The 27,288-nt window shown below is 39.9% G+C and overlaps 1 protein-coding gene and 2 long non-coding RNA genes across 29 annotated transcripts in view; 1 reads left to right on the top strand and 2 right to left on the bottom strand.

Annotated features, from left to right (window-relative positions):
- SGIP1 (SH3GL interacting endocytic adaptor 1) overlaps positions 1-27,288 on the top strand; it is a 219,656-nt gene that overhangs the window by 105,985 nt on the left and 86,383 nt on the right. For 17 of the 25 annotated variants that reach the window (XM_047726627.1, XM_047726628.1, XM_047726629.1 and 14 more), the window contains 4 exons: positions 1,444-1,498; positions 2,210-2,385; positions 19,564-19,575; positions 25,346-25,357. In XM_047726627.1, coding sequence (XP_047582583.1) covers positions 1,444-1,498; positions 2,210-2,385; positions 19,564-19,575; positions 25,346-25,357 — 255 coding nt within the window. The remainder of the gene's footprint in view (positions 1-1,443; positions 1,499-2,209; positions 2,386-19,563; positions 19,576-25,345; positions 25,358-27,288) is intronic. The other 8 variants (XM_047726633.1, XM_047726647.1, XM_047726643.1 and 5 more) reach the window with 2 other exon arrangements.
- On the bottom strand, positions 2,308-4,226 carry LOC125098155 (uncharacterized). The gene is made up of 4 exons (XR_007126741.1): positions 4,154-4,226; positions 3,788-3,849; positions 3,111-3,299; positions 2,308-2,624 (listed from the first exon to the last, which is right to left on the bottom strand). It is a non-coding gene; the product is annotated as an uncharacterized LOC125098155 (long non-coding RNA).
- Positions 4,247-10,163, bottom strand: LOC125098154 (uncharacterized). Of its 3 annotated transcripts, XR_007126740.1 has the most exons (5): positions 9,977-10,163; positions 8,680-8,743; positions 5,532-6,058; positions 4,777-4,900; positions 4,247-4,417 (listed from the first exon to the last, which is right to left on the bottom strand). It is a non-coding gene; the product is annotated as an uncharacterized LOC125098154 (long non-coding RNA). The 3 variants fall into 3 exon arrangements; XR_007126739.1 differs by having other exon boundaries at positions 4,777-6,058; XR_007126738.1 differs by lacking the exon at positions 4,247-4,417 and having other exon boundaries at positions 4,579-6,058.

Below are 27,288 nucleotides of genomic sequence, written 5' to 3'. Positions count from 1 at the left end.
TTAGGAAATGGTGGCTTTCCCATAGCATTCAGGCCTTCTTTCTCTCCATGGTTATGGCACTTTCACGATGTTGGTGACTCCAAAATCTCTCTCTCTGGCTCTGTCCTTTCTCACTTCCAGGCCTATAAGCTCACCTTTAGAAGGGCCACCCTTGAATGGCTTGACATTCACCCTTCTAGGGGATAGGGTATAGTCTCAAATACGTGGAGTCAAGGCACACAGGTCTGCCATTTGCCGGGTGTGTGTGTCCTTGAGAAATGCCATCTTGTTTCTCTTACTTTCCTCCTTGGTGAATGGAATAGTTCTTTCTGTATGGGATTGTTATGAAGGTTCAGTGAAATAAAGTGTGGGTCACAGCACTTCACATATAATAGGAACTCAAAAGTGGTAATACTAACCCCAATCATGCAAACTCTTTTTTATCTTTCCTCCCTTTAAAAACATTAGTTTTCTGCTGTTACAATCAGTTCAGTCAAGAATACCAGCAGTGTCCTGTGACTTGAAAGTAGAAATCTTGGGGTCTTCTTGACCCTTCCCCGTCTTTTTCTCCCATGACAGATGTTACAAAGAACCAAGCTTATCCTTATAACAAAAGTCCTTTCTGTAAGGACTTCCCATCACTTCCCACCACCACCAGCGTGGTCTGTACTCTTAGCACATCTTCCCTGAATTGATACAAGTATTTTGAATGAGAGCTCCTTTCTCCAGTTTCTTCTGCCCTCATGCTATCCTGAAGCATACTTCCAAAACACCTTTGGAAGCTGTTTTCTACCCTGAGAAGTTGCCGTAGCTCCATCAAGTTTGAATTCTTCCTCCAGCATGTTGGCTCTCCGTGGTCTTATTTCCGATGTTCTCCCACTGTGCAGCTTCCTTTCCAGGCAGTCGTCTTTGCTGTTGCCTCTCCCTTCCCCAATTCCTGCCTCAGTGTCTCAATACAGCCTCTTTCTTACCACCAACTCCCCTGCCCTCCCCATCTGTTCTGAGAGTCACAGGCAGACCCCTTGGATTCCTTCAAGCTTCCTTAACTTCCTCTTCCTCCAGACTCCTTTCACGGATGATTTGTGTATTATATTTCACTTTTAAAATGTTTTGTTTACCAAAATACCTTTCCATTTTCCAGAGGAAAAATAGTTTGCCTTTTGTCTTCCCCCATGTTGCCTAGCACAGTCCTTGGCTTACAAGAAACACATGAGAAATTCTCTTTGAATGTTTTCTTTCATTGACAGTGGATCCTTTGTTTTTCTGATAGGAAGACTCTCCAGGTATCCCTCAGTAAATATCTACACATATACTTCTCAGCATTCACTTCCAAAGGTTAAAATCCTCACCTTCTAAAATAAGACACATAGCTATATCTTTAAATAGAAGTCTCTAGAAGGAAAATGAACAGTTCCTTGATTCTGTCAGAATAATAAAGGCTTAATCTGTGCTTATATTTTGTAGAACTCCCCTGAGCTGGATGAAGAAGGCTACAGCATCAGACCCGAGGAACCCGGCTATATCCTTTCTTTATGTTTTGATTATAATCTTTATTTTCTCTAAGAAAACTGTATAAGTTCAGATTTTGAAAAGGTGCTGAAATAACCCAAGCTTCCCAAGTCCTGTCTCCCCTAATATTAGAAATGAACAAATAGCACAGAACAGCCTGAATGCTAACAAGTAGGCATTTTGCCTTGGTCTATTCATAGAAAAGAGAGAGAAGAGAAAGAGAAAAATGTGCTGAGAAACAATTGTGTAAACTGCGGGTATTGGGTTGTCTGCTAAAACCTGATAAGACCGTGTCACTTGTTGTGGCTAGAAAATAACTCTCACCTGTGCCCTCCCCACCAACCAGCTCTGGGCAGAGCATCTCTGAAGACTGAAATTCCTCACGAATCGTCCTGAGACTGGCTTTGCTCTCTAGGTAGACGAGGAAGCTCACATGGGCTGTCAGGGTTTGTGCTAAGTGGGACATCACAAATGGCCACCCGCAGCAAAAATGTAGGACATTAAACTCTTGCTCCTGGAAATTCACCGTCCTTAATCATGTTCCAAGGAAAGGTGAATAAATGCAAAGGCTTTCCTATTTGCTTTTTTATTCGTCTGTGTATTTTGCTTTGATTTTTCCGCCCTCTGAGGCTACCTTTGCTGCCTCTTTGTGCAAGCACTCTTATACTCATCGTTGCTTCTCCGTAGGAAAAAGAGTTATGTATCTTTAACTGTGTTCTACCTACCAAAGGAAAGCACTTTTATTCTTCGAGTGAATCGGAAGAGGAAGAAGAGTCCCACAAGAAATTTAATATCAAGATTAAGCCATTGCAATCTAAAGACATTCTTAAGAATACTGCAACCGTGGATGAGCTGAAGGCATCCATAGGCAACATTGCACTTTCCCCATCACCAGTGGTGAGTGGTTTTATGTCGAGCTTTGATGAGTCTGCACAGACAGCTGTGTTCCACTCAGATGCATTAAGTAGATCAGAAACTCTAAGCTGGAGGCTGCATATGGTCACCCTTTTATGAACTTTGTCAACCTTAAACAGCTCATTCTATGTTAGAAAACTATGCTGATTTTATATTGCAGTTCCTGTGCTTTTCAAAATGGTAGAAATGCATGGGACCACGTTTCTTTTTTACTTACTCTCCTGCAAGCATTTGAAAAGAAGGGGAAAAGTAACAAAACGATTATCCAGAGTTACTTCTGAGGCAATTAAAAACAATATGAAGTTTACATATTTACTAACAGTGATTTTTAAAAACATATCTTAGTGCCCTTTCTTATGTACCACACCTAGAAACTCATGGAAGGAAAGCCAAGGAAATTGTTTTTCTTAAAAAAAAAAAAAAAAAGGCTAAAAACCCAACTTTTTCATTGCTATATGCTCCCAAGAAATATTAATCTAATATCATAGATCACAGTCTAAAAACATATTAAGATGCATAATATTTATTATATTTTATTATCAAATTGTTTTAAATACTCTCATCTTTTAGGCATCTAAAATATAGGTAGACCTTACTTATATTACTTATATTATATTATACATATACATTACTTATATTATACATATACATATATTATTCAAATTGGTATATTTCTACAATTTGTTGTCCATTCCCCCAGTTCACACCTGCTAGATTTCTGTAGCTGCTGAATTCTGAGTTCCAACATGTATACTGTTTTCTCGGTGGTGTTTGATAAATGCTACAACTGTTTTTCTAAAAGTAGCTGTGAAGTGTAGATGAAGGTTCTCAAACTAGCAGCTAATATGTTCTTGGCATCTTCTTCAGAAAGATGTGATCTTCCTACAGCATCTCCCCTGAAAGAGGTAGTTAATAAATGCTGAACCATTTTTGAGATGCTTTTAAAAATATCTCAGCTAAACTTTCTAGAGAAATAGTAATCATCTATCCTTTGAGAATGAATATTTGCCTGGCTCAGATGAATAAAATCTATAATGATCCCTTCTTTAGAACTTAGGGCTTATAATGGCCTTTATCACAACTGTTAGTGATAATTATAATGATTGCTATTAGTAATCAACCACCGGAAATTATATTTCGGGTAGTTTTTTTTTTTTTTTTTTTTAAAGATTTTATTTATTTATTTGACAGAGAGAGATCACAAGTAGACGGAGAGGCAGGCAGGCAGAGAGAGAGAGGGAAGCAGGCTCCCTGCTGAGCAGAGAGCCCGATGCGGGACTCGATCCCAGGACCCTGAGATCATGACCTGAGCCGAAGGCAGCGGCTTAACCCACTGAGCCACCCAGGCGCCCCTATTTCGGGTAGTTTTTAATCACGTATTCACTTGGTATTTCAAGGTGTCTCCCTGAGAAAAGAGGCATGAAATATATTGGTTTTCTTTCTGTTCTGCAATGGAAAGTACAGATTATAAACTCATAAGCTGGTCTGTAATACCAGTGATTTCTAGTAAGAGGAGAATTTTAAATGCATACACTTTCACTTTTCAGTTGACGTATTTCAAATCATTTTTCACTTACTGTATTTTTTAAGTTAATTATAAAAATTTATCTAAACACTTGAAACCAGTTTATATTCACTTTTCTGTAGGGTCTAATACAGTTAGTGGGCATTTGGATGCTCTCTGGGGGTAAGTGTCAGCAAGATAAGATCATGGGATTAAATGAACAAATTTACGTGAAAGAAAACTTACTAGAACAGATGAAGACAGTCTGTATGTATTTGCTGAAAGCTAGTTGCATCTAGGAAAGAAGTCCCCTCTATCAAAAAGAATACATGTGCCCAAGTCATCTGGCAGATATTCCTCCATCCAGATATGTTGCTGGCAGTGCAGCAAGAAGGTTTAGTCTGAGCTCTTCTCAACACCTATTTTCAAGGTAATGTCTTGACATGATGTGGTTAAGACTCTGATAAAAAGATTTTCAGGAAAGCAGTATGAAGAGTAGCTGGGGACACCCTGGGAAAGTAATTACAGAGTTAGGCTGCTTCTGCATACCAGCGATGCCACAAACCAAGGGACTCCTGGATCCACCCACCACCACCCCTGCACCCATCCCCCCTGCCCCCAGCTTACTCCCTCTAGTGAGAGAAACTGGCTCTGCCCTTATGATTCCCAAAGGTTTGTGATTTTTGGTATTTAGCATAGGGGAGTGAGCTGTTATTGTTCCTTTAGGAAAAGTTACATGTGTTTCTGATTATACGTAAGTAAAAAAAGAGATTGTAACTGAGAACATGTTCTTGGTTTTAGAATCCTTACCCTTTCCTAGAAAACCCACATGTACCAATAGTTCACAAATGATATATGCAGTATGTTACCTCCAGAACCAGATAAGTAGAAAAAAACCTTCTGAAATCCAGTTAGTGCCATGATAAAAATGGCAAATCCTTTATGCAACTTCAGTTGTTTCCAGCCAGACAATCAGACATTTACATGTCTACACTGAATTCAGGTACAAAAAGAGAAACAGAGCCTATGCTAGTTAATAATGTATCAATATATTTCACATGGGGCTATGGTTTTTATGCTACAAAAGCATCAATCATTACATTTATAGAAATAGAGGAAATTCCAAATGGTAAGTCATTCATAACAATGGTTTATGTTGGATTTTTAATTTCTATTTCTTTTAAGGAATTTTAAGATTAAGTTGTGTTTCATTTGTTCTGTTCATCCATCTGTGAATATGAATCAATGAATTGTAACCCATTTGATCTCTTATCATATATTGGTTCTTATTTTATTTGAATAGTTCCCTGTACACACTACATGGCCAAATTACTCCAGAAAAGAATGGATGGATGGATGGGTGGATGAATGCATCATATATAGCTACGTGTATATATAATACAAACCTATCTGAAAATTACTCTGCCCTAAAACAAAGCATCAGCAGCATAGAAAATCAAGGTTTTAATTGTTGGCAGAAATCCCATTGTATAGGTAAATAAATGTAATTTCAATCCAGATCTTGCCTTGACCTTTGGTTTTTATATGGGAATAAAGTATAATGTGGGGCAGGACAGGGCAGAGCCCTAAAAAAGAAGAGGGGATAATGCAAGGGTTAACTCACAGGAAAGGATGTTAATTTCTATTCCTTCCATCATATGATATCCTGGTAAGATACTGTGCTGACTGACCAAAATAGGAACAGCACTCACATTTGAGTTGTTGAGTTGGTATCTATACAAATTAGAATATTGGTAAAGCTGCTTTAACAGAGACCAAAAAAGAAAGAGCTTATACAAAATAAGTGGTTTACTTTTCTCCCCTGTAAAAGTCAAAACTGATAGGCACATCAGATGCATGATAGAGTCCTACTCCAGGCACTATTAGAGAACCCAGAAACTTTCTGTATGAATGTTCCACCTTTCTGAGCCTGTGCCTGCCTTACCACCATCCATCACCTCCGTGGTCCAGCTTTGGGATGGAGGAAAGAGAAAATAAAAGGCAAGTAGTTTCCTTTAAAGGTTTACCTGGGAGTTTGCAAACATCACGACCAAAGCCATAATTTAATTACGTGGCCATGTTAGCTGAAAGGGAGTCTGGGAAATGTAGTCTTTGACTGGACAGACATGTAACCAGCTAAAATTCAGAGTTCTGTTATAAAAAGACAAAGGAGTGAATGAATCGTGATGGGCATTGACAGTTTCTCCACTGTGTCTTAAGTAATCTCAGATTACTTCTGGAATTTCATTAGGAAATGGATTTTTTCCCCATTTACCTGCAGATTATTCATAGAACCTTTTGAACCCAGGATGTTTCCTTTTAAAAATTTCTAATCTCTAAACTCTAAACATGAGTGATACTGTGCTGCCTGCTAGCCAGCAGCAGATGAACAGAAACAAATTTCATTAAAATACCAGCTTGTTTGGTTGATACTGACCCTTCCAATAGTGACAATGCTTCCTGTATCTTGAAAAGAACACTGCTTTTTGAAGCAGGCTGTTTCACTGTTGAAGGAAATTTTTTTTTATTTTTTTATAAACATATAATGTATTTTTAGCCCCAGGGGTACATGTTGAAGGAAATTATTAAACCCAAATGCTATCTCCGTGTAATTTTTGTCCTTGATAGTAGCTGCGCTATTTATTTAGAAGATTAGCGAAGGACAAAAACACTCCTTTTCCACCTTCAAGTTTACTGTACAAGATATTTATTAAGTAGTGACCTTGGGCTCAACTCCTGTGGGGTAGGATGGGCAAGAAGGAGAAGTTAAGCAGTGTTGCATGTCCAGCAACAGACTGAGCTGACCAGACAGGGAACTCCAGAACTAGAATGACCCTTCAGAGCTGTCCACAGTTTGACCAAGAGGAATAACCCTTATACTGTCCCATCAGTCCGTACTCTGATATGGGCAAGCTCAGAAGGCGTATGCCTTGGGTGAGGTGGCCCTCTGCCACTGAGGCAGAGCCTAAAGGGTTGTGCCCATAGCACTCCCGGCAGCTGATTTACAAGAAGCTCTTTTGAAGAGAAGTATCTAGGGTATCTTTGGTGTCCACCCGAAATTTTCTATACCAGACCTAGAGCCTTTTATATATCATTGCCATTCAATAAACGCTTGTGTGTGTGAGTGAGTAAACAAATGTGTGAACTGGGCCAGGCCAAGGACAGAACACTATGGCATGTCACCAGCCTCTAATTGTTTATCCATTGAAAACACCCTGTTTCTCCCTGGTCCCCTTACAATGGTTTGCCTGCCTGTGCTCTCATCCCGGTCATGTATTTCCATTTTGTTCAAGCCAGTGATGGAAACTCGTTAAACACGATGCTGAATTTGAGAGACATGGGATGTCTACAGCTTTACCTAAATCTGCCAGACCAGAAAACCTATCCGAGATAATGATGGGTTTAATTTGCCATAACTATTTCTTTGTGCTAGCACCTAGGGTTATCACCTTTTCCAAGTGCTTTCTGTCTGTTGGGCTACAGAATTTTTTCTAGGATTTTGGGTTAATAGGAGGCAGCTGTGGAGTCTACAGCATTCTACCTATGTGACCTTAGAAAAGCCCCATCATTGTTATGAGCCTCTATTTCCTCTTCTGTAGAGTGAGGCTAATAATAGTCCTTATAGACTGTTTGTGCAGATTATTGCTGGTCTCTAGGAAGTCAAATCTTTTTTGACTTTTTGTACTCCGTGCTTAGTGCAGAACATGGGTTATTTAATAAATGACCAAATGCTCAATGCAAAGCATGCAGAAGATCCGAGTCATGGTACCTGATGCACAACTAGTACTTTGCAATTCTTGGCTCTTCAATACTAGTTGTGTTGGGGTTCTCCAGAGAAACAGAACCAACAGGGTGCATGTGTGTACGTGCGTGTGTGTGCGCATGTGTAAAGAAATTTGTTATGAGAAATTGGTTCACGTGATTATGGAGGCTAAGAAGTCTTACTAGATGTCCTCTGCCAAGTGGAGACCCTGGAAAGCTGATGGTTTAATTCACTTAAAGTCCAAGGGCCTGAGAACAGGGGACCTGACAGTGTAAGTCCTGATCCCATAGCAGAAGGAGGTGAGATGTTCCAGCTCAAACAGTAAGACAGAAAAGGGGGGTGAATTCCTCATTCCTCTGCCTTTTGTTCTATTCAGGCCCTCAATAGATTTGCATAATGCCCACCCACATAGGGGAGGGGGCTTACTTTCCTGAATCCACCAATTCAAATGCTAATCTAGCCCTTACAGACATACCCAGAAATAATATTTATTCTGGGTACCCCATGGCCAGGCAAGTCGAAATATGAAATTAATTACCACACTAGTCTATATATACATATATGAATTTTTAAAAATCTTTTTCTCCCTTAATTGAGAGTCATGGCTTTGCTTCCCAGTTTCAGTCTTCTGCCCTAAAAACATTCTATGTTTTCATGTTTTGGATTATAAAATATCTGCATCTCAAGGCTTGAATTCAGTAAAGGGGTTCAGGGATTTCTTGTGTATCTTAGACTTTAATTCAGAACCAAACCTGATCCACCTTTTAAAGGAACTAACTTTAAGACAGGTTTTTTTTTTTTCATACTGGACATTTGTGATTGATATTTCATTAAACATGAATAGAAGCTTTGTACCTTTATGCCCTGAAAGAGCTGGTGTATCCTGGGAAAGACAATGGAATCTGAAAACCTGAACTAACCCCTGGCTCATAGTACTGCTGAGGCAGGTTCTAAAACCTATTTGCATCTCAGTTTCTTCATGTCTAAAATGGGAATAACATATACCTACCTTACAAGATGATTTGGGGGGATGTCCACCCCTTTCTGTGAATACAACACACAGCTCACTCTTCCTAATGGAGGAGATAGAAACAGGGACAGGAGATGAGTGTGTCTGCTGTTTGTCTCCCTTTGTACCGCTCTCCCTACATTCAGGGTAGGAGCACACCTTCATTATATCTTTCAAAAATGGCTTTGTGCCTAAAAAGTAAAATTATCCTCTGAAAGTGGCTAAAGAAAATAATGGGTGGAAGATTGAACTCTAAGAAAATACACCTTTACAAAAAGCAACAAAATGAGAACTCAACATACAAATGAATACAATTCCATTTTAGATCAGTTGAGGGAGCTAGAGATGGACTCTTACTTCAGTAATGTTACTGTGATTCAAACAACTGGTCTCTACCTCTTAAATGCATGGCTTGGGCAAGTTATAAAACCTATGCCTTGGTTTCTTCATCTGTAAGTGAAGAAAATTCCTGTACCAACTCCTTAAGGCTATTGTGAAGGTTGAATGAGTTAATAAATGTAAGAAGTATCATTACACATACTACATTTAGAGATCATTCCCTCGTTCTCAGAATGATCTGCAAAGCCGGGGGCACAGTTTAAATAATATCATTGATAGTGATAAATCAGGAAACCCAAATAGCCAAAAATCATTTAGAGCCAAGTCCATTAATAGCCCTGTGCATAACACTGGGCAAGTGAATAAAATAACTGTTTCTTTTGTGACTCCTGTGAACTTGTCTTGGAGGAAATTCCTGAAGCATTCCTAAATTGTTTTGAGTACCATCAAACTCTCCGAGCAGGTATGGTGCTTCTCAAGAAGGCTGTTGAAGGCCAGCATTCACACTGGGATCCTGTACTATGCATTCCCCACTAAATTATTTCAGAGAGAACTGACATCGTTTCCCACTTCCCCTTCAAATCAGTTCACCAAATATTTGGTAAGAACCTTCCATGTGTCAGGAACTGAGGGCTAATAGTCACAAATAACGGGCAAGCTTTATGCAACCTTCTAGCTAAGAGTCTGCTTACCAATCAGAAAACAATGTCTAAGCAATGTCACTGACAGCACACAGAAACTGAACTTCCCCTTGTTGGGCCAAACCCCTTCCTGTGTTCACTTCAGTTTCCAGATAGAAGTTATGATCTTCTGCAGCTAGCTTCCCCTATGGCCTCCACAGCAGAGCCTCCTGGCTTCCTCACCACTCCCCAGGTCTCAGATGTGGACACCTCCATTCTTCCCGGCCCCCACAAGTAGCGCTCTCTCTCACACAGCTCCAGCCATGCTTTTCGCTCACCAGGTCCTTTAGAAACTTGTGGTTCCCGCAGCTTTCGGGGACGTGAGAAGACAAATGTTACAGTTTCATTCTCGTTGCACCAGCATCTTTTCCTTTTCTCCTGTGCTGCCCTTGCTACCTTTACGTTTGTGTTTTGGTAAGCCACGAATCACTGTGGGCTGACCTGGAGAAGCTGTCTTGAACCAGAAGTGTTCAGTTCTGTACTGACTGAGAATTTTGGCTCTGGAGGAAGTCGGAATGAAGTTTGCATCCTGGCTCCACCCTCATTACTCACGTGACCCTGGGCAAGTTACTTAAACCTTTAAGCCTCAGTCAAGACTTAATCTTAAGTGTAAAATGAGGTTAACACTGCTACTACTCACCTCATAGGGTCCGTGTAAGGATTAAGGAAGTAAGACAGTAAAGTGCTTAGTATTTTGTAAGTAGCTTTATGCATATAAAGCCCAATGGAGATGTTTTGTAAATGCTAACTATTACGAATCAGAACAACAGAGTATTCATGGTGAATACTCGTCAACATCCTTTAAGTTCATGGACCCTCTGAGAACTCATGAAGGTGATGGTGCTAGTGTTGGTGGTGGCAGCTGTGAACATCTGAGTGTAACTGTGTCAGATGCTTTACACGTATTAACTCATTTATCCTCATAGCAACCCTACAAGATAGGTACTATTATTACCCTCCTTTTACAGGTGAGAAATTTAAGGCATGGAAGGATTAATTAAACTCACCCTAGATGTCACAACTAATAAGCGAAGTTCTGGAATTTAAACCCAGAAGTTCTGATTTCTAATTCAGAACTCCTATACACTACATTATTCTACTTTTGATAAAAGCCATTGGCTCTTTTTCCAGGAAAAAATAAAAAGTTCATTAGCTCCTCTAAAACATCTTATACACAGCTTCTGAGGACTCACAAACCCTTTGAAGGCTATCCCTTTGATGGTCCCTCAAGGGCTCTTGATCCCATCTCAGAAGCCCACCTCCCAGGCTTTCTTCCCCCACTAATCCATAGACCTAGTCTTCTGTGGTACCTCCTATGCCATTCTGTGTGACAAGAGAGCAAGGCTGGGCTGACAGGTCAGTCAGCCTTGATTGCTGTCATGTCATGTGTGATTTCTACTTTATTAAATGTCATTTTATACTAAGACCTCATGCACTTTTGTTTTACTTGTGAAGAAATGAGATCTCATTTTCTAAGACTCATATTTCAGTTCCCCAATCAAGCAAGAAAGTTATTTTTTTATGTTAAAATTTCATTATAATTATAGTTTACATTTTATATGTGCTGTCATGATCAGGAAGATGGAATGAACAGCCACACTACTAAGCAGGCAGAGAGGTGGTGGGGGTGGGGGTCATCCCATTTTAAAGAAACAATCAACTCAGGAAGATTGAGAGGATGCTAAAGGTTTGACGACCAGGACTTGAACTCCAGCATCTGCCTCCTTTCTTCCAAGTTAAAAACACAGCAGGTTTTTTCCATCCCGAGTAGGAGTCTAATGATTCTGTTGTCTTTAAATCCCTCTCAGTGTGAATACTTTGTTGTGTCTTCTGACTCAAGAGCCTCTGTGAGAAGCTCTGTTTTAGGGGCAAGTTGGGGATATGGTAAGAGGACCAAGAAAGAGAACATTTTCTTGAAGAATATTGATTAAGTAGGAAGAGCACAGGCTTCTGAGTCTGTATCTTATGATCTGTGTTCGTGAGCAAGTTCCTTAACATGGAGCCTCAGTACCCAAGTCTGTAAAATTAGAATAGGAATATCCATCCTGTCAGGATTGATGTAAAGAGGACATGAGATTATGTTGCAAAATGGGCAGTTAGTTGTCTGTCTCCCTGGCCTCCCTTTTCATCTCTGCTTCTCTTTAAGTTAAGAGACTTGTGGGAGTGAGAAATAAAATAAAAATAGCGAGGGAAGACTTAAGTAAAGTCAAGGAGAAGAGGGCTGATAGAGAGGATGTGAAAGGCGGGTCTGGAGGCTCAGTTGGTTAAGTGCCCAACTCTTGATCTTGGCTCAGGTCTTGATCTCATGGTCATGAGTTCGAGCTCACACTGGGCTCCACAGTGGTCTGGAACCTACAAGGAAGGAAGGAAGGAAGGAAAAAAGGAAGGAAGGAAGGAAGGAAGGAAGGAAGGAAGGAAGGAAGGAAAAGACAAGTGAGAAAGAAAGAAAAGAAGATCGAGAAAAAGAGAAAGAGAAAGAAGAAAGAATTGATGTGGGACTAGGTGGCATGGCTGCTGGTGCCTCCTCTCTCTCCCCTGTGGCAGGACCTTCTGAGGGAGCTATTAGTTTAAGCTCGTTCCTGGTGATTTGCAATCCATAATAGAGTTATTTAATCAAAAAATATGGGGAGAGGGAGATAGCTTTGAACTGGAGACAGTCTGGTACTGTTTGCCTATTCCAGGTGGCCCACCCACCCTGCCACCCCCAAATTAGCCTTCCAGTGAGTAAAATCCATGAATTCTCTGCTGCTTGGTAACACCACCCCCTTTCCTGTCCTCACTTTGGCAGAAGGTTCAGCACCCCATTGAGTTCAGTAAAAACAAAGAGTCATCTGTGGGGGAGGAAAGCTCGAGTCTCCTACACACTGGCATTTGCTCCTGGTAGGATTGCTGCACGGTGCAAAGGGAGGCTAATGATTGTATGCATTCTGATGCTAAGTGCTCAGCACAGACCTCAAGCACAGCTAGTTGGGAGACCAGAGGCTCAGCTTGGGTTCTACTCTTCAAGGAGAGCTTCAGAGGGCAAACATGATCTTGGTTGGGTCTAGACCAGGGATATCAAACACGGGGGCACATGAGCTGCCACTCCTCATTTCCAAATACTCAGCCAACACAATGACCAGATTCTATATCCCTGATGTAGTCTGAGACGCCCCCTCCAGACAGAGCTGCAGGCAGCCTGACCAAAATCATCCAGCTGGCACATAAGATGTAATGCTTTTTGTTGTTGTTCTAGGCCTTACAGAGAAGGATAGATGGAGAACTGGGTAGGACCTTCCTTTTTCAATATATGTTGTTCTCTTTCCTGCATTCTGATAAGCCATGACTGTCTACAGAAGAATTAGTTTCATATCTGAGATGTGTTTGTTCTTTCCTTCGTTACCAATTATATTTTTCCTAGTGAATTCTCTGTTGCTTCCATTTCCTGACCTTTAAAATAAAAATATAATTTTTTCCATAACTTTCCTGCCTATCCTGTGCTGGTCAGAAGAAATCTCTGCGCTGTGTGTTTTGGTCTTCTTGAAAATGAGCAGAATACGAATTCAATCTGGATTGCCTTTGTCATTATTTCTTCAGTTACTGCTAGTTGGGCCCTCTGAGCACACAGTCTTTTGCTCCCCTCTGTGAGGTGTAAGAATCAAAATTTCCTTGCATAACTTCAGATTCTTCCATCTTGTTCTACTATCTCAGACAACGTGACCCAATGGGGGACGGGAGGGACAGAAACCCGACTACCAGGATTAGAGACCTAAAAGCCTCATTTTCTGTTACCAGCTTAAAATTTAACTGAGACAGTATACCCACAATTTTGACACATAAAAATGTGAAGATGTCCTCGACCGGAGGCAGGAAATTCTTGAATAACATGCTTCTTTTTTAATTACATGCTTTTAATTATAATGCTAATCATAATCAAAAAGGCCAATTTTTATATCGTTAAGTTCTTCTGCCTTGGTTGTGTTAGTCCTCCTGGTGTAGAATTTAGAATTAAAAACTATTTTTATTAGCCAATGGCCATAATCAGGGTAGAATGGGCTCTATAATGAAGCAATCAATTTGGAAAATAAGTTTAGCAGAAGCGTAATTTGTGAGCAAATCAGTAAATGTTGGATTTAAAATAAGTGATCCTGTCCCCAGATGCTACAGGTTCAAGCCCCCCTTGAGGGAAGGGGGCCTTCCCTCAAGAACTTACAACATTGAATGACCTGGAGCAGGAACTTAGAAAATACTTGTAGATTGGTTGGATGGGTAGATGCTCTTCACCGTGAGAAATTACATGGAACTTGGTGTTTCACTGTCACAAAAATGCAACTTACATCCCTCACAGTATTTTAGAAAAAGGGCAGATTTATGGCTCTCCATTTCTTTGATCCTTCCCCTTTCGATTCACCTGCTTTTCTGCATTATTAGATGGATGAATAATATGAACGATAACTTTCTTCCAGCTTGCAAGTTCTTTTTTTAAAGTTTATTAATGTGCCCTTCTTTTCTGGGAGTGCTAGCTCTTTGTCATAATTCTCTTCCCTGATCCCACATATCTAGTGAGATGTCTGTTCTCCTAAGGCCTCGTGTTTCAGTCACTTAGTGGTACACACTGTATTATCTTTTTAATAATATATTTATTTTCGTACTAAGAAGTTTCTATAAGTGTATGAATAATAGTATAAAAATAAGTATAACAGCATAAGAAAAAAGCATCTATCCCTTTGTCCTTTGAAGGAGAATTTTTTTTAGGGCCAGAAATAATCTACAGCAATGGATGTACTTTTTAATTGTTTTAGGGGAAAAAAAAAAACCCTTAGAGTGTGAATCACTCACACTCATTATGTCAGAAAATGTCTCTTTGGAGACTGGGGGAAATTTCAGAATGAATAGAATGAAGTGAGATTTCTTTCTGTCTAAAACATAGCTACTAACTGTCCATGGGCCTGAGGAGACATCATTTGACTTGGCTACGAGCGCAGCGGGGGTACGGGGTTGGTGAGCCTGTATGAACCACTTGTTCTAAAGTGACCAACAGACAGGAAGGAAAGATGGAATGGTGGCCTCACTCTGTTTAGCTCAGTACAAACTCCCTTTCCACTTCCTAACCTATTTGAAGTCCATCTCTGTCTTCTGTTTTAACTTGATATTTGGGAAATCAAAGTCAGCCTCCAAAGAGTAATGAAAAATGGCGGTTCATGTCACAAGCAGGCATTCTCTGAGGTTGCTTCCTCTATGTCATCTATCCTCTTCTCAGCAACCAACCCTGACTAAACCCCCACCCTAGGGAACTCCTGAGAAGGGACAGCAGTAAGCGGCATTGGAAGAAAGTAAAGCCAGGGTCTTTGGAGTGGCCTTCAAGACCATCATGGTGCGGACACCCCCAACCTTCAGGCTAACACCCACCACTATCCCTTCTCATTCCACTCTTCCCTGGCTCCTTGGCTGTGCGCGCTTCCCCCAGAAAGCTGTAGTGTGACATCCTCCTCTCCACCTCAGCTGCTTGTTCAAGTCATGAGCTCAGTGACTTACCCTGACCACCTTATTAAAAATCATGGAACTCTCTACTTTGGCATTCTCAAACCTCTATTTGCTCTGCCTTTAAAAATTGCATTTATTATCTTCTAAAATACCAAATACTTTGCTTCATTTGTTATGCTTATTATTTATTGTCTATCTCCTTCCTCTGATCCCCAGAATAAGCTCATTGGAGTTTTTTTTATTGTTCCTGTTGTTTTGTTCACCCATGTCTAGAGTAGAGTCTGGTTTTTATTAGGCACCCAGTAAATATCTGTTAATGGTTTAATAAATGAATAAATTATCCTTTTGCTTCTGTTGTCAGACACAACTGATAAGAAGTGGTTATATTTATAATAAAATCTCATTCATTAAATATAAAGATCCAAAATATAGCCATCTTATATGTAAGGTTAAACAGTTGCAGACTTCTAAGAAGTTTATAGGTTAGACTTGGTTTTTTGTGTCTTGGTTTCATTCTTAAGAAGCTTGAAGCCAAAAATTTCCATGGCAGCTGGTTCCTTGTTAAGAGTGCAGGGATGAATTTAGAGCACAAAACCTCTAGGCAAGGATCACTAAATTCTGGTGTATACTTTCTTCATTCACCTCTGTTAGCTTTGGCTCTGGGTCTTAAATTCTACTGTAAATGTCGCTGTTTTTGAGCCCCTTTTGCAGAAATGTAGGCTTCAAGACTTAACTTGAATGACTGCTGGCAAAAGAAAGTGATTTAGGATAAGGATGAGCTACGTTTCAACAAGGCTTGCAAATTAAAGAATGATACTTTCTCAGGCTTTAGCACAGGAAAATCCCTGCACTAGAGATGATTCACTGGATTATATTTTAGGTATATGTTTTGTTGTCTAGTCCAAAAATTCATTCATTCTGTTTCTATGTACAAGTGTACCTGAAGGTATATATCTCTTTTCCAATTTTCTTAGTATCTTTTCCACAGTTAAAAATCAACTCTGATGCTATGAGTTCATTTTAAATCAAGAAATGTTTTTGTTTTCCCCAAAGGAGAATTGTCTTATAGGGTTTTTTTCCTTTATTTATTTGTTTAACATTCTGAAGAAATCCTTAAGCCAAGATGCCATAGCCTAGGTGTCGGCAGCCGCTAACAATGAAAGCAAAACAATATATTGGTTTAATCACCAAGAAGCCTGGGGTACCTGGGTGGCTTAGTTGGTTGGGCATCTGCCTTTGGCTCAGGTCATGATCCCAGGGTCCTAAGATTGGGCTCCACTTTGGACTCCCTGCTCCACGGGGAGTCTGCTTCTCCCTCTCCCTTGGTCTCTTCCCTCTGCTCATGCTCTTTCTCTCTCTCAAATAAATAAATAAAGTCTTAAAAAAAAAGTTTTAATCACCATGAAGCCTGGAATGAAAAGGTGTGGGGAGGAGAAAAGGACCTTATCATTTGTATGTTCATTTTTATTCTTCTAATTCTAATTCAATATAACGCATTTAATTCTAAGAAAAGGCTAAGAAATTTACCTTCTAATCAGACTTTAATTCCAACGTCTGAAACCATGCCTAAAAACACAAACTCACATTCTGAAAAGTTCATCCCTTGAGACCTGCTATGATAGAAAGACATGATCTATGTAACTCTTTCCTTTGGAAAGATCCAAGGTTATTTTCCAGGTTCTGTGATCTGTGAGCTTTTAGCTATGCTGTTTCTAGATCCCAATGCTGATCAGGCTCTGAAAGTGGGTTAATCTGTTTAGGGAACTTGGTCTGTTCCATGGACTCGCCCCAGCCAGTCTCTGGGGAGGCAGATAAGTTGGGAATCAGTCCCAGCCCTGCTCCTCTGTAACTGTGTGGTCTTGGAATTCATCTGAGCCTCCTTTTCCTCAGTGGTAAAAGGACACCAACTGCATAAGGTAAATCAGTAGCAGTTCTCAGTAAACATTAGCTGTCAATATCATCCACAAGGTTTAATCCTCACAGCATTCCTACAACAAATCTATATCACTGCCTTAGAAATTATTGAATTAAGACACAGGACATCTTGCTCTAAGTCATCCAGAAAACAAGTGGTTAAACTAATTTAAATATAGAAAAGCTTCTGCTCCTCTTTCCAGGGACAACTCCATTAAAGCTATTTGATTTTAACCCAAGAATTTCTTTTTGTCTGTAGGTTGCAAACATGGGCGTTGATAATTTTCATTTCTCTGTGTTACTTACCAAGGGTCTGAAGGGTCTGAGGCTGAAAGGCAGCCCCTATCTTGACCCTGAAGCATTAGTTTTTTGCTACAGGAGAACATTCTACCCTGGAGATTAGATCACATAGCTCTATATACTGTTTGTGCAAAGCTGTTCTAGTTCCTGGGAACCTTTGTGACATATATTCGCCCCTGGGGTCACTAATGGCAGAGAGATCAACAGTTAAGTGGGAGCTAAGTAAAATATTTAGAGGAGCTGGTGAAGGAACATTACAACTGGGGCCACATCCCTTGAGGCATATACAATTCAGCTTTATTTCAGAGTGCAATTCATCTTTCTGTATTTTAAAAGACATGATGCTTCAAACATTTTATAGTGTTTTAATGGCCCCCCCAAAAGGGAATTCCTAAACCTGCTTTGAATGCCTCCTGTGTCCCTAGCACTGTGTTTGGGACCAGAGAGAGTCCATTCGTGACCATTACTGTGAGCAATAATGGAGTGGAGACACCTAAATGACACAGGACAATAAGAACTGCAAAGAATATGCTAGCAATGTGGACCTTTGTTTTCCCCAAGGCTAATAAATGCCAGGCAAACAGACCTTTAATTATACATGGTTATTGTGAAGAAAAGGAATGTGCTGTGATCAAACAAGAAAAGGGAACAACCCATTCTGGATAGGGAACTTGGAGAAGGCCTCATGGAAGAAACGGTCCCAGCCTCGAAGAATAAGTAAACTTGTGACTGAGGGCTACAGAGGCAGCCTGAGCAGAAGGCAGGGAAGTGAGTGAGGGGACTCAACATTCAGATGGCCAGGAGCCTCTGCGGTTAAGTGTGGGCTTCCTACAGGTGGGAGGTGGGAGGGTGGGAGATAAAGGGTGAGGGTAAGTTAGAGCCCATCGTGAAGGCACAACTGACGTAGAATGGAGAATGTGTTCTATTTTCTGAATAATTGGGAGGCTCTTTAAGGACACAGTAATATATTCACTTCACTATTTTGAAAAATAATTCTTCAGGTAGTGCAGAGGATGAATTTGTGGAAAGTGGAAATGGGACCATCAGCTAGGAAGTGTACACAAAAGGCTCATGGAGCACAGCTTTCAACCAGGGATAAGGCCCTCACCATGACATTTGCTCAAGAAATAAAAGAGCTTTCCGAGGGGGCCAGGGACCACTCACCAGGACAATAATTTGCTATTGTTTATGGGGAGTGGGATGGAAGAATTGGTGACTGTAGCCAGGGTATCCTGAGAGGAGATGACAGGTACCGGGTTCCCTGACAAAGTTGGAGCTACTGGAAAGTCTCATGTTTTAGGTTTATGACCATGCTCAGCTGCATTGCAATAATGGCATCTTCCAAACCCTTTCAATATCACAAAACAAATTTTTCTATTTTCAAGGCACAAATCTATTTGCTAGAAGCAAAGCATTCAAAAGAGAGCTTAGAGTGTCTCCAAGGGAGGCCACACCAATGCCTTCTATAGCTTGAACTTGTAGGGGAGGCACAACGTGATCTCTACCCACCTGGGTGTTCAGCTGGGGCTCTAATGAAAAGACAGGTTAGAGAAAAACACACAGAAGTGTAGTAGCATGTTCATTTCATGTATATGTGGAAGACCCCAGAAAAATAAAGTAACTTAAAGAGGTGGCTTTAGAGTCTTGAATTAAATACTGCTATGTAGGGAAAGGGAGGGGACATAGGCCTCTGAAGGGAGAGCAGCTGATCTTTGGGAAAAATAGGTGGGAAGAATATTGTGTGATCAATTTGTTCCGGTGAGGTATTGACTTCCGGTCTCCTCTCGCGAGCTCCTCTCGCTCCTTAGCGCTCCTGCGCTAAGACTCAGGGTTCCCTGATCAATAACACTCCTGGGAAGGGGATTTATGACAGTTCTCAATATATCTCTGGGCAGATTAGGGTTGATCAGAGAAAGAGTCTCCTTGCATTTACCGTTTTCAAATGCTTGCAGTTCAAAAATCATCAATATAGCGAAGTAGCAGATTTTGGGGTGCGTGTTCTGCCACCCTTCAAGCTAAAGCCTGTGACCTGGGAATGACTATATCAGATGCCCAGAGAAAGCCGTTAGAAGAGCAGTGCCTTGAGAGGTGCTTTGAGGAGGGTTATTCTGAGCCTTATCTCTTTCTCTGAAAATACATTTCACCTCTCTCATTTTCTCTTTTTCTTCTTCATGCCTACGCTTTATAGAGGAAAAGTCCGGTAAGAGATAAGTCCTTTCCACATTTTGGCCAAACGTGACTTCTACTAATTTTCATCATCTGCATAATGACTGACCGTGTTTAACACCTAAACAGGATTTTCAATTTTAAAAACAAACCTTCGTGAACCAGGACAAGGTCTAATTATGCCCCGTGGGGAAAAAAGGAAGTCGGTTGCTAAGTGATTTTATAAGTCTGTTATGAAGAGCCACGGTGTAATTTCGGGAAGATTCACCTCTGCCTCCATCACAGGCATATGATTAAATATTTTAGGTATGAAGTTTCATTTATTGCAGCTTCCCCTTGGATTGGTCAAGCTACATATACATACCATGAGCTAGGCAAACCTTTTAAGTTAATTTCTGGCTTAATGCCCAACATGATAGCATCCGTGAACGAAGGCTTGTGAAGCTGGCCTAGAAGAGGGAAGTTGTCTTCCTTCTTTTATTTTTCAGCTAATCAGAAAAATATCTGCTTCCGGAGTTGTCAAAGAGACAGAGAAAGAGGATCTTTATAAAGTGCAAAGCAACTCTTCCACACTCCTTTTTAGTACCAGTGGGTGATTTTTAGTGGTGGCACAAATCTGCTGTGATGTACCTACATCTTTTTTTTTTTTTCCTAACAACGATGAAATAGATCTACTGGAAAAAAAAAATTCAATGTTCTCTTCTCAGTTACCTGGTATATTGGGAAAATGTTGCCAGCATGCCCATGCTCAGCTATCACGGGTAACCTCTCCACCGAAAATCATGGAAATCTGTGTTTCCACGTTAACAAGCACCGAGAAATGGTTGGTGGTTGGTTGCCCTTAACTCACCTAAGTGGATGGTGCAGTAAGGGCTCTAACATGTCATCCCGTGCATTGCCCCCAGCCTGGCAGTCTCTGTACCACCTGCAGGCTACCCCACCCATGGCAAGTCTGTGTGATAGGGGGGAGGAGAAGTGGAAGACACAGAAGAACAAAAATGGGATCAAAATACTAAAACACATCAAAATACAAACCCTTTTGGTTTCTAAAAATAAAATAAACATATTATTATTATTATTATTATTATTATTATTATTACTACTACTACTACAGCTACTACTAAACTGAATGGCCACTTCTGAGTAATTGAGAGTCTCTATTGTATCACGTGCTACGTGGCATACAATTTGGTTGGTGTGCTGTAGTAGCCTTTCTTTATATTTTGCCAAATGCCCTTATTCTTGACTCTGAATCTTTCTCTGAATTATCCAGATTTGGCCACTTCAAAAATTGACTCAGTTGGGTGGCCTGAAGTTAACCCGTGGTTCATCAAAAAAGCTCGCTTCCTCATTGGTTTCCCCCCCGTTGTCCTTACATCAATTTTAACTGCAAGTAATCCTTGTCATTTTGAGTTGTGTGTTTTTAAGGACGAGTCCTCCTGTCACTCCCTGGCCTCATTTTCCTTTGGAAATGTCCCTCTTGTTGATTGCTCAGTCTAGTTGAGTCTTAATGATTATCTTCGTTAGTAGCGAGGTCTTTGTTTTTTCTTCCCAAATGGTGTTTCAGAAGATCCTCTCAACTAGGTTCTATTGGACATGATAGGTATTCACTGTAGTCTGACTTGTAATGGATACAGGAATGAATTTAAATATAGACCAACACCTACAAGGGATGGGGGTAGAGGATAAAGGCTTGCCTGATAGCTGGCCTTCCCCATCAACATTAAAAAGTAAGTAAGAAGATGGGCTGGAATCAAAATAATATGCATAATGATCACGTATTCTAATTCTTTCCTAGAAAATTCTCTAACATGAATCACTGAATTTGCTATGACTAGCCTATATAAAAATATTTGTTTGGTGCTTGGTAGCTTTTCACGCATTTTCCTCCTGTTCCCCATAGCACTGAATTTAGCATCTTGTAAAACTTCAAAACCTGAGGCTGACTTAGTGATTTTGATGAGCAAGACAGATTGTGTTTGGTTACTTCTTTTTATAAATATCTTAAAACACTTACTCTCATTGGCTAAGACTAAGGTATTCTAGTAGGCTGACTTAAAATTAATCCTTTTGTGCAAAAAATAACAAAGCAAAACTGGTGTGGAATAAGGACACTGCGGAAACTATGAGGACATAGGCTGAAATGTTATTTTAGGGAGGCATATTTGCAAATTATATACATTCTAGAAATACAATATGTTCTAACCCAAGATCTTCATTCTAGTGACCAAACTATAAATTATTAATGTACACCCACTTTGGAAAATAACCTCAAGATACAAAGTAAGAGTTATCTCTTATTTGAACATCAAAATAGAAATGGGGGAATAATAAATGTTGCCAAAACCTTTTCCAGAATGTATCCGAGGATTAAGAGAAATCTAGGAATTGAGCAATTAATATTTAAATAGAAACACAGGAGATTTGTTCAGAAAGGGAATAGACCGATTGCAAAGTCCCTGTTTGAGTAATCAGATGAAGTAATAAGAATAGTAGATAAAATTTACTGAGAGCTTATTATATGTGACACAGATCCCTGCAATCAGAGACAGATTGGCCACCTGCAGATTCTGAACAACGGAGTAAGTGTTTTGTTTGCTTGTGCAGTTAAAAACAACGTTAGCCCCATTTAAAATTAAAACCAGAATGTTTGAAATTAAAAAAAAAAAAAATCAGGATGTGCTTCTTCTCTCTCAACAACTTTGAAGATCTGGCAGCACTAGGCCCAGATTTTTGCCAGGAAGGCATGGGAGCACCTGAGTAGTGGTGAATTCTCCAGAGCTTCGTGAAGACATGACCTTACCAATGGCACCCCTCTCCTTGCCCTGTACTCATCTGAGTTTGCCATTCAACATGTAGTGTTTGGCTTACAGAATACATCAAGACCAGGGTTTGCCTGGGTAGCTCAGTCAGTGAAGGGTCTGATACTTGATTTGGCCTCAGGTCCCAAAATTTGACCTCAGGATTGTGAGATTGAGCTCCACCGGCGGCTCCATGATGGACCTAGAGCCTGCTTGAGATTCTCTCTCTCCCTTTCCCTCTTCCCCTCCCCAGCCCTGCACCACAAGCTCTCTCACTTTCTCTCTCTCTCTCTCTCTCTGAAAAAAAAAGAAAAAAAAATCTAAACCAGAATATACCAAGACTGGATACAAATGACTTTCCTTCCACCTTTGAAGCAAATTCTATATATTGGTAGAACAAAGATGAAACACTAAAGGCTTCAAAGATCTTGGAAAATGAGAGGAGAGGGAGTAAAATAAAAAACAGGTAAAGGCCCTCCTCTCCAGTTCACAGATTTTGCTGTCAAAATTGTTGTTCAGCAGAGCCTACAGGTGTTTTATGCACCTTACTGGTGATAACATATATGGAGCCCTTCAGTCTGATGTGTAGAATTCTTTTTCTTTTGAGGGTTTCAAATAGCTCTTAATTATGGACTTTGAGGCTTCCTAGGTCTGACCTCTCCACAGCTTCTAGCTGGTCCTTCTCTATTTATGCTTGTGACTACATGAATTTGAACAGTTTTTCCCAGATAAAGGCATTTTCCAAGTGGAGTTTACAAAATGCTTTTTTTTTTTTTTAAACTCAAGTTAGTTAACATACAGTCTAGTATTGGTTTCAGGAGTAGAATTTAGTGATTCAACACTTATATCTAACACTCAGTTTCATCCCAGTAGGTGCCCTCCTCAATGCCCATCACTCATTTAACCCGTCCTCCCATCACCTACCTCCAGCAAGCCAAATGCTATCTTATGATGTCTTTTGCTAGAAAAAAATACAAACAGGAACTGTTGACGCTATGGTGAGTGCTGTGAATTGTGTAAGACGGATGTTTCATTCACAGACCTGTGCCCCTGAAGCAAATAATACATTTTATGTTAATAAATAAATAAACAAACGGAGAACCACAAGGAAGAGAAAATACACTTATAAAAAAATTTTTAAAAATTAAAATATAGGTTTTTAACTCATTGGAAACTAAAATATGGCTTAATTTGTGTAAGTTAATATGACTTAATTTATTTTAAAAAGTGTTCTCTATAATCTTAAGGAAGTTTCTTTGAATATAAGGTTCTACCTCTGTATGGGTATGATATGCATTTTATTTAGCATTACTTTTCATAATTTCATCTTAGAGAAATTTGTGTCACCTTTAATCCTCTCTTTGCTGTAGTTTGTTACTTTTAAAAGTGAATTTTTTGTTGTGAGATCGAAGCTAAAATCACAAATTCCCACATCATTTTCTTCTTAGAGAAGAATTTTAGTCTGGTCATTAAAAGAATTATAAATTCTAAATTTTCATATAAAATACTGAATTCCTCTCAAAATACAGTATGAATTAGTAAAAGAACTTAAGCCCAGAAATATATATTCATAAATGGTTTTTTCTCTGATTTTATATAAATTACATCCACAGATACCAACAAATGTATAAGAAAGGTGGGGACAACATAGAGTAGAACCTGGAAAATCAGGCAAATGAGAAATTCTAAAATATTAGAAATAAAATTGACAAGATTTATTTCTAAAATAATGAGTTCTGTTACAAAACATTCAAAACAGGAAGTAACCATTCATGGTTCTCTGCTTTAGGAGCCCTCCAACAATATAATGTAAGAATGAGACGAGAGATCTAAACTCTATGTCTAGTTGAACCCATTCACTAGCTGTGGATCTTAGAGACTCAATTCCCCCTCTTTATCAATAGACCATTGGACCTGATATGCATGGAGGCCTCCCAGGTATAAAACACCAGAGGTTTGTTTCCTGTCTGGTCCTAGAGTAGAACAGTCCTTTTCATTTGAGCAACCTTCTAGATATACATGTTTGTGCTCCTGGCCTGGGTTTAGGGATTTGGGCAATACTGGGTCTCAGGTAGCCTTTAGTATCTTCATGGGGTCGTCCATATTTTGAAAGCAAAACTTGAAGCAACGTCTCTTTCCCCACTCACGAAATAGCCACTATTGTTACTGAAGAAAAATTCTGAAGAGGGAGGGAGAGTAACCAGAGGTTGTTGGGGTCCAATAGCAGTCATAATCCAGGTGTGAGAAGTGAAAGAGAGAAGTCCTATGTCTGCTCCTTGTGTTATTCCAGACATCGCCTGCTCACCACTGTTCTACTGATGCTGGGCACTTTGCATTGTTGCCATCTGTCCTTGTTAGGGGCTCCTGGCCTTTCCCATCACAGCCCTACCCTTTGGTAGAGGCTGCCCAAATCACCAGGCCAAGAACAAATAGGTCCCAAATAAAAGTCCTGATCGGCATTTGTTCCTTAGTACACCAAAGAGAAGAGCCAGGCAGAGAAGAGGTCTTTCTACCCCTGCTCTCTGATTTGGGGAGGCTCCAATTTAGTCCAAATCATGTAGGAAATGAATTACGCCTATGGCATTTGCCAACACCCCGTCGTGTGTGGAAATGTACTTTTCTCTGTCATACCTAGTCTCTAAAACCTCCTCTGCAAATAATCTGGAGAGAAACTCCTTATGACAAAACGTGAAAAATTGTCAGTGAAGTTTTCTTGGATGTTTCTTTCTCGTTCTTGCACGCCCATCACTGAAATGGTATGCCCCACTAGCGAAGCTACATTATATCACAGAGAGCTTCTTTTAAGGTTGTCCAAAACTCCTTATGGTTAAGCCATAATGGTTAAGCCACAGGCATGATGGCTGCCTGTTTTCCTTTGGCCTGGTTACTTGGAGTGTATGTTTGGTTGGCTGTTTATGAAGTCCTCTATTACCCAAAGCCTGTTGACTGATCCATCATTCTCTGACTAGGTATCTGTTCTCTCTTCCTTTTTGCTGATCACAGAGGCGCAGCCCGGTAAGAACTCTCAACATTTTTACCTTGAACGTGTATAGAGAAAATTATTGCCAGGGCAAGGTGGCCAGGTTTGGCTTCCCATTAAATTTATGATAACTCAGTATGAATGAAGCAGATGAGTTATGTTTACTGGCTGGAAGCCTCTGGTCCTATAAGCATCAAGAGCATATTTTAGAATTATTGGAACCCTTTTCCACAATAAACTAAATTAATACATAGACACCCCACCCCTAGTGCCAAATTTGAAAAATGTGTGTGGGGGGTTGTGTATGTGTGTGTATGCAAGGCATGGAGACTGGCCAGAAAGCACATAGAAGTTTATAGCAAAATGATTCTAAAGACTAAGAAAACTATAAGGAAAGTAAGGAAACAATTTTTAAGCCACATTGTTTTAAGCCCGAATTTAAAACAAGTTCCTGGACCACAATTTACCTTGGTTAGTATACTGATATACTATATTACACAATAATATATAATCATAATTTTCATCTTGGGAGGAAGAGAGATGTTTTCAGGTCAACACTCCTCGCTGTCACATAAATCTATTATTTCACCACCGAAGTCGGATCACTATGAGTTTGCATTGCTCCAAGTGAAATTGGTCATTTTTCCCAGGGTGAAGAGTCTGATGAATTTAAAGCAACAAAAAGAGAAAGGTCTTTGCTATGTTTGAAATTACCCCCTCTGTGACAGGGAAATGGGACTGAAAACAATGCCCTTGGAAACAGCTTCCATGGGCCTATGCCAATTTGAATAATCATTATGTGAGGCCACTAGTCTGCCCCAGCTGGTAAAGCCAGTGGTTCTCTGTTTCCACCATGTAGCCAATGATCAAAGGCAACAAGCCCAGGGACTGCTGTTTGGGTGTGAATGACTCCTCCCCAGCATATAGGCAACATTTCAGATTATGACAAGTTGTTCTTCTTTTTTTTTTTTTTAAAGGAAAAAGAGGAAATTAATTCAAAATGAAGGTGATTTATTCACAACATACATGTAAGCACAATCACTGAAAAGAGGAAAATGTGGTCCTTTGGAAAGGAGACGACTTTTTAATTCAATGGGCTTTTTCCTGACTGTGGTTTGTGTGGTCGACATAACCTTAATCTTGTTCTAGACTTGCATCGCTGCCGCTCCAGGCCGCCAGAGAGCTGCGTGCGTGACCCAGCGGACCATGGCGATGTTCTTGTCTGTTGCCGCTGACTTGTTGCCAAGCATTCCCATTATTTGTTCCTTTCTAAAGTGATATTATTTTATTCTTCCTAAGGTCTCAACAACAGAGTTTTCTTGCCATACCTTGTTTGCACTTAACTGGTGATTGTTTATTTATGAGGAGTATTTAATAAGAATATTACTCAACCTTCTTGCTTAGATCCTCTCCACAATAAGCAGCTACTGAATGCATGAATACACCTGGAACCACTGAGTACAAAAGAAGCCTTGTACCTTCTTTGGTTTCATACGCATTACATTTTTAATAAAAAGGGTAAGATAGGGAGCCGAAAGATCTTCGATACCACCTCTGGGGTCCCCTATCTCTTGGATTTCAGGTCTCGTAATTCTAGATGAAGCTGGTTCCCTCACTGATGACCCAGTAGAAGCCCCAGTATCTTTATTACACACCAATAAGAAAATCTGACCATCTGAGGCTCTGAAACCAAGAAAAACATTTTAATTCATTTAGATGATTTGATCTCTTATTTTTGTCTATAGAGCCTTATCTTCTAAAAGCCAACCTGTATCCAAACTCCCGTACTAATGACTGTAGCCGATTTAAATGACTATATTTAATTTAAATGCTTATTAGTTTAAATAAACATGTTAGCGTAAACATATGAATTTAAAATGTTTATTCATTAAAGTAAATAAAATAAATATCTATTTAAAAAATCTTTTCTAATAATGGAATAATTCTCTATAATGGCACAGATACA

This window comes from Lutra lutra, chromosome 4 (assembly GCF_902655055.1).
Source record: "Lutra lutra chromosome 4, mLutLut1.2, whole genome shotgun sequence".
Taxonomy (NCBI): domain Eukaryota; kingdom Metazoa; phylum Chordata; class Mammalia; order Carnivora; family Mustelidae; genus Lutra; species Lutra lutra.
This window is presented reverse-complemented; position numbering and strand designations above follow the sequence as displayed.